The 7,500-nt window shown below is 56.4% G+C and overlaps 1 protein-coding gene across 1 annotated transcript in view; it reads left to right on the top strand.

The window, feature by feature from the left end:
• Nucleotides 1-7,500, top strand: part of tenm2b (teneurin transmembrane protein 2b) — a 187,044-nt gene that overhangs the window by 152,914 nt on the left and 26,630 nt on the right. Inside the window, 2 exon segments of the mRNA XM_076979759.1 lie at nucleotides 3,971-4,042; nucleotides 4,045-4,092. Of these exon segments, the coding sequence (XP_076835874.1) occupies nucleotides 3,971-4,042; nucleotides 4,045-4,092 (120 nt within the window).

The following is a 7,500-nucleotide window of genomic DNA, read 5'->3' as shown; positions in this document are numbered from 1 at the left end:
CACACCCCCTCTCTCCCTCCGCCTGCCTGGGTCGGTCCAGATGCAGAAGGTTTTAGGAAGCCTTGTGTGCCTGCAGGGCACTGCGACGTTCTCCAGCCTCGGGGATCCCGGCCGTGTTCCCGCCGTGTGTACGGGCTCCATGTGGATTGGTCTCGGGAGAAGAGGGAGCCCGTGTGGGCGGGGACTCGACGCCACTATAGTCGGTCGAGGTTTCGCGAGGTGCGGAGGTCTCACGGCCGATCGCCAACGGTGACGTCGCGCCACGCACCGATGCCCAGTCCTGTCCGTCGGGTGGAGGAGTGTTGGGGGTGTGGGGGTGGAGGAGGGCGGGGGGTGTGGGTGGAGGAGGGCGTGTGTGTGGCGTGGAGGAGGGCGGGTGTGGTGGTGTCGCGTGGAGGAGGGTGGGTGTGTGGGCGTGGAGGAGGGCGTGTGTGTGGGCGTGAGGAGGGCGGGTGTGTCGGGCGTGGAGGAGGGTGGTGTGTGTGGGCGTGGAGGGGAGGGCGTGTGTGTGTGGGCGGTGGAGGAGGGTGGGTGTGTGGGCGTGGAGGAGGGTGGGTGTGTGGGCGTGGAGGAGGGTGGGTGTGTGGGCGTGGAGGAGGGCGTGTGTGTGGGCGTGGAGGAGGGTGGGTGTGTGGGCGTGGAGGAGGGTGGGTGTGTGGGCGTGGAGGAGGGCGTGTGTGTGGGCGTGGAGGAGGGTGGGTGTGTGGGGCGTGGAGGAGGGTGGGTTGTGTGGGCGTGGAGGAGGGTGGGTGTGTGGGCGTGGAGGAGGGCGGGGGTGTGGGTGGAGGAGGGCGTGTGTGTGGGCCGTGAGCAGGGTGGGTGTGTGGGGGTGGAGGAGGGCGGGGGTGTGGGTGGAGGATGGCGGTGTGTGTGGGCGTGGAGGAGGGGGTGGGTGTGTGGGGGTGGAGGAGGGCGGGGGTTGTGGGTGGAGGAGGGCGTGTGTGTGGGGCGTGGAGGAGGGTGGGTGTGTGGGGGTGGAGGAGGGCGGGGGTGTGGGTGGAGGAGGGCGTGTGTGTGGGCGTGGAGGAGGGTGGGGTGTGTGGGGGGTGGAGGAGGGCGGGGGGTGTGGGTGGAGGAGGGAGGGTGTGTGGGCGTGGAGGAGGGTGGGTGTGGTGGGCGTGGAGGAGGGCGGGGGTGTGTGGTGGAGGAGGGCGTGTGTGTGTGGGCGTGGAGCAGGGTGGGTGTGTGGGGGTGGAGGAGGGCGGGGGTGTGGGTGGAGGATGGCGTGTGTGTGGGCGTGGAGGAGGGGTGGGTGTGTGGGGTGGAGGAGGGCGGGGGTGTGGGTGGAGGAGGGGCGGGGGTGTGGGGGTGGAGGAGGGCAGGTGTGGGGGTGGAGGTGGGGCGGGGGTGTGGGTGGAGGAGGGCGGGGGTGTGGGGGTGGAGGAGGGCAGGTGTGGGGGTGTCGTGTGGCGGAGGGCGGGGGGGGGTGTGGGGGGTGGAGGAGGGTGGGGGTGTGGGGGTGGAGGACGGGCGGGGGTGTGGGTGGAGGGGCAGGGGTGTGGGGGGTGGAGGAGGGTGGGGTTTGGGGGGAGGGCGGGGGGGTGTAGGGGGTGGAGGAGGGCGGGGGTGTGGGTGGAGGAGGGAGGGTGTGGGGGTGGAGGAGGGTGGGGGGTGTGTGGGGGGGAGGAGGGCCGGGTGTGTGGGTGTGGGTCCAGCTGCAGCCCGGTGCTTTGAGACAGTTTCAGTGGCCACCATCTGCGCGTCAGTATGTGGGTGATGAACTACTACAGCACACAAACCCATCTTCCCTCTCTGCGCCGTTAGAGAGAGAGGGATGTCGCAGGGTCGCAGATTAGAAGAGCAGAAGAGATAGAGGAGGAAGAAAGAGAGGGGGGAGAAGTGAAGGTGAAGGGAGAAGGACAGGAGGGAGCGATAGAGTGAAAGATAAGACTGATTAGGAGACTGAGAGATAAGATGGAGTGATGAGGAGCCCTGGGTGTGTGTGTGTGTGTGTGTGTGTGGTGTGTGTGTGTGTGTGTGTGTGTGTGTGTGTGTATGAACAGAGTAGCTGACAGTAGAGCAGTAGCTAGGCTAGAGGAGTCAGCGCTTTCTTTTGGCCAGAGCAGACATTTCACACAGGAATGATAAGAGGGCCTTTAGCCTGCTGAATTCATTCTGGAGCTGTGAGTGTATAATGTGTGTGTGTGTGTGTGTGTGTGTGTGTGTGTGTGTGTGTGTGGTGTGTGTTGGGGCGGAGGTGTGGGAGTTGGAGGGCATTGATTTTGTGGGGGATGAGATTTAGGGGTGATGGAGGACTGTGGGCGAAGGTGAGTCATTATCACTAAGACTGCAGACATCGGCATCTTCTCTCCGAGGGTGTGAGTGTGGGTGTGTTGTGTGGGTGTGGGTGTGTGTGTATGTGTGGGGTGTGGGTGTGTGTGTATGTGGGCGCATGACTGAAATCCTTCTCTTTTTTGTGCCTCAATCATTTGTTTTCCTATTTGCTCTAAAATCAGTTTCTCCAGAGAGCATTTCTTCCTTCGTCCTTGATGCTTGGTATCCAAACTTGTCAGCTTGCTAGGAGGTCAGTCCACGCCAGGCCACCAGCTAGCCCTCCACCCTTACACGCGCCCTCTGCACTCGGAGCGGGAAATTCCTTCAGTGTTCACGTCAAAGATCGGAACCACCCAAAAAAATAAATAACACAACAAAAGCACAGAGCGAATCCTTGCCGTCTGCTTGCCACTTAACAACTCATTTCATCTCCTTGCGAGGCAATTTCCTGCTGCCCCGTCCCCGGCGTTTTGCTGGCGTGCGTGGAGATAACCGCTGCTCCGTCTGTGACACGCCGGCGCGGTGCGTCTCACACCTCCTGCCGGCCTCTCGGAGTGAGTCATCTGAGGAGAGTGATGCCTTCCTGTCCACGCTGGCTGCTGCTTCCCCCTCAGCGGCTCGCCTGAAACGCAGCTCATCGGAAGGGAGAGCGTGTGTGTGAGAGGGGAGAACGTGCGTGTGTGTGTGTGTGTGTGTGTGTGTGTGTGTGTGTGTGTGTGTGTGTGTGTGAAGGAGCGTGTGAGTGTAAGGGAGAGCGTGTGTGTATGAGGGAGAGCGTGTGTGTGTGTGTGTGTGTGTGTGTGTGTGAGAGGGAGCGGCGTGTGAGGGAGCGTGTGTGTGAGAGGGAGCGCGTGTGTGAGAGGGAGCGTGTGTGTGTGTGAGAGGGAGCGCGGCGTGTGTGTGAGGGAGCGTGTGTGTGTGTGTGAGGGAGCGCGTGATGTGTGAGAGGGAGCGCGCGTGTGTGTGTGGTGTGAGGGGAGCGCGTGTGTGTGAGAGGGAGCGCGCGTGTGTGTGTGTGAGGGAGCGCGTGTGTGTGAGAGGGAGCGTGTGTGTGTGTGAGGGGAGCGCGTGTAACGGGAGCGTGTGTTGTGAGGGGAGCGGTTTGTGTGAGAGGAAGCCTGTGTGGAGAGGAGCGTGAAGTGTATGTGAGGAAGCGCGTGTGGGTGAGGGAGCGTGTTGTGTGTGAGAGGGAGCCGCGTGGTTGGGGTGAGGGAGCGTGTGTGGTCGGAAGCCTGTGTGGGGAGAGAGCGTGTGTATGTGCGGTGAAGCGCGGTGTGGGTGAGGGAGCGTGTGTGTGTGTGAGAGGGTGAGCGCGTGTGGGTGATGGGAGCGTGTGTGTGAGGACGCCTGTGTGTGAGAGAGCGTGTGTATGTGAGGAAGCGCGTGTGTGTGTGAGGAGCGTGTGTGTGTGTGTGTGCCTGGTTTCATGGCCGTGTTGATGCGACAACTTTTTACTCTTGACGTTGAGTTTGAGGTGCTGTACGGCACAGCTTGCAGGTGTGATATACTGTTACATTCAGTGAACATCTCTCAGTCTCTCGCTCTCTTGCACACTTACACACACTTACACTCTCACTCACTGTCACTCTTCCACTCTGACTCAATCTCCATGTGTCACATTCTCTTTCCTTACTCACTCTCTCTCTCACCCCTCTCTCTCTCTCTCTCACCCCCTCTCTCTCTCTCTCTCTTCCAGCTCTCAATCTGCTGGGGCTGAACTGGCGTCTGAAACCTACAGACAGGCACCTCGTCAGTACTGGTCTAAGCACAGCATCCCTGGCACCGGTGACGTGGCAACAGTGCCCTCCGGAGGCAGAGGTAAGAACAGACCACATGCCACTCCTGTCAGTGCTCTTCCAGCTGTAACAGCTTACCAGGAAACCTAGTTGACTCAGCACCAGTGGAAGTTTTTCGCCACTGCTCTTGGGATATTTTCGGATATATATTTCTGCTTGGAGCTGGTGTTGGTTAAGCATAAAGGACAGCTCCTATGTGCACACGTGACAGCTCCTATGTGCACACGTGACAGCTCCTGATGTGCACACGTGACAGCTCCTGGTGTGCACACGTGACAGCTCCTATGTGCACACGTGACAGCTCCTTTGTGCACACGTGACAGCTCCTATGTGCACACGTGGACAGCTCCTATGTGCACACGTGACAGCTCCTGTGTGCACACGTGACAGCTCCTCTGTGCACACGTGACAGCTCTTATGTGCACACGTGACAGCTCCTATGTGCACACGTGACAGCTTCCTGTGTGCACACGTGACAGCTCCTGTGTGCACACGTGACAGCTCTTATGTGCACACGTGACAGCTCCTATGTGCACACGTGATAGCTCTTATGTGCACACGTGACAGCTCTTATGTGCACACGTGACAGCTCCTATGTGCACACGTGACAGCTCCTATGTGCACACGTGATAGCTCTTATGTGCACACGTGACAGCTCCTATGTGCACACGTGACAGCTCCTGTGTGCACACGTGACCAGCTCCTGTGTGCATACGTGACAGCTCTTATGTGCACACGTGACAGCTCCTATGTGCACACGTGATAGCTCTTATGTGCACACGTGACAGCTCTTATGTGCACACGTGACTGCTCCTATGTGCACACGTGAGAGCTCTTATGTGCACACGTGACAGCTCTTATGTGCACACGTGACAGCTCCTATGTGCACACGTGACGACTGTCCAATTGCCTAATACAGGAGCCAACTTGAGGTGTGAATGTCTGTGTGGGTTCGGGAGCATTTGGGTACATACGTGTGTGTGTGTGTGTGTGTGTGTGTGTGTGTGGTGTGTGTGTGTGTGTGTGTGTGTGTGTGTGTGTGTGTGTGTGTGAGTGAGTGTGTGTGTGTTGTGTGGTGTGTGTGTGGGATCTGTGCGCTGACGGACCTTTCTCAGCCGTGGGTAGTGTAGGAGTGGGCAGAACGGACCCGCTGCCGTGCGGTCTGGAGTGACTTTGTGTTTGTTTTGATGCAGAACTGAAGCAGTGCAGCCGTATGTCACACACACACACACACACACACACACACACACACACACACACACACACACACACACACACACAACACCCACACACACACACACACACACCCACACACACACACACACACACACACACACACATCACACACACACACACACACACACACACACACACACCAGCCTATCCTGCTGCACCTCTGCCTCTCACTCAGGGCTGGACGCCTTTAGTGGACCACTACTCCCACTGACCATAAACAAGGGCTGACATTGATCACTGTCCACGCAAACATGCCTGCACACACACACACACACACACACACACACACACACACACCACTGAGCTGCTCTTCCTCTGTTCAGTCTAATCTTTTAAGCCCGAATCCTCCCACGAAGGAAGACACACTGGGGGAGAGTGTGAGTGAGCCCAAATATCAAATGGAGCAACCATGGTGTGTGTGTGTGTGGTGTGTGTGTGTGTGTGTGTGTGTGTGTGTGTGTGTGTGTGTGTGTGTGTGTGTGTGTGTGTGTGTGTGTGTGTGTGTGTGTGTGTGTGTGCGTGCATGTGCGTGTGTTTGTGTACGTGTGCATGTGTCATAAATGTTGGGAAGTGGAATGGATATCTCCTGTGTAGAATCGGTTGAATGTGGGCGTAATGTGGGCAGGAAGATGGTGTGTGAAATGGGATTGGGGTATAGGAACTCTATGAATATCTCTCTCTCTCTCTCTCTCTCTCTCTCTCTCTCTCTATCTATCTATCTATCTATCTATCTATATCTATCTCTGGATCTCTCTCTATCTCTCAGCCTCTGTTTCTCTCTGTATAGAGTGTTTTATCCTACAATCTGGTGAACAGGTTTGATGGAGTTTTCTATAAAGATTGAGGAGATGGAGCTAACACTTGTATACACGTACAGTGCTAATACACACATACACACAGTGCTAAGACACACTTTAGTGTTACAGACACATTTGAGGACTCCAACACTGTTACAGTCACAACCGAGGACTCAAGCACTGTTACACTCACACTCAAAGACTCCACCACTGTTACACTCACACTCAAAGACTCCACCACTGTTACAGTCACACTTGAGGACTCCACCACTGTTACAGTCACACTCAAAGACTCCACCACTGTTACACTCACACTCAAAGACTCCACCACTGTTACAGTCACACTCATAGACTCCACCACTGTTACACTCACACTCAAAGACTCCACCACTGTTACAGTCACACTCATAGACTCCACCACTGTTACACTCACACTCAAAGACTCCACCACTGTTACACTCACACTCAAAGACTCCACCACTGTTACACTCACACTCAAAGACTCCACCACTGTTACAGTCACACTCATAGACTCCACCACTGTTACACTCACACTCAAAGACTCCACCACTGTTACACTCACACTCAAAGACTCCACCACTGTTACAGTCACACTTGAGGACTCCACCACTGTTACAGTCACACTCAAAGACTCCACCACTGTTACACTCACACTCAAAGACTCCACCACTGTTACAGTCACACTCATAGACTCCACCACTGTTACACTCACACTCAAAGACTCCACCACTGTTACAGTCACACTCAAAGACTCCACCACTGTTACACTCACACTCAGACTCAAGCACTGTTACACTCACACTCAAAGACTCAAGCACTGTTACAGTCACACTCAAAGACTCAAGCACTGTTACACTCACACTCAAAGACTCCATCACTGTTACAGTCACACTCGAGGACTCCACCACTGTTTCAGCCTGTGCTAGTGTTCATGTGCTGTTGTTGTGCAGTGTTGCCAACAGACCAGTTTGAGTGGTGCTGCCTTACGGACAGTGTGAAGGCAGCCCTGGTCTCAGGCAGAAGGGGGGGACATGAGAGCCCAGTCCCAGGTTTATTGGCTCTGAGGGGAGCGGTCCTGCCTGGCTAAGCCCATGTCATGGGTGTGACTGCTGAGCTATCACACACGCAGAGCAAGAGACTCCTCCTCTTATACTGCTTCAATTTCTCTCTCTCCTTCCGAGTCTCCCTCCCTCTCTCGCTCTTTCTCCCTCCCTCTCTCTCACTCTGTCTGTCCCACCCTCCCTGTTTCTTTGTCTCTCTCTCTTTTCGGAGCGTGTCTCTGTCCATGTTAATGAGAGGGGCTGGATCACTGGTTGAGAGGGAGCATAGCAGTTAACAGCCCTGCCACTCACATTCCTCTTTGTGTGTGTGTGTGT

Source organism: Brachyhypopomus gauderio, chromosome 18 (genome assembly GCF_052324685.1).
Source record: "Brachyhypopomus gauderio isolate BG-103 chromosome 18, BGAUD_0.2, whole genome shotgun sequence".
Lineage (NCBI taxonomy): Eukaryota > Metazoa > Chordata > Actinopteri > Gymnotiformes > Hypopomidae > Brachyhypopomus > Brachyhypopomus gauderio.
Note: the sequence above shows the minus strand (reverse complement) of the source record. Positions and strands in the feature narration are given on the sequence as shown.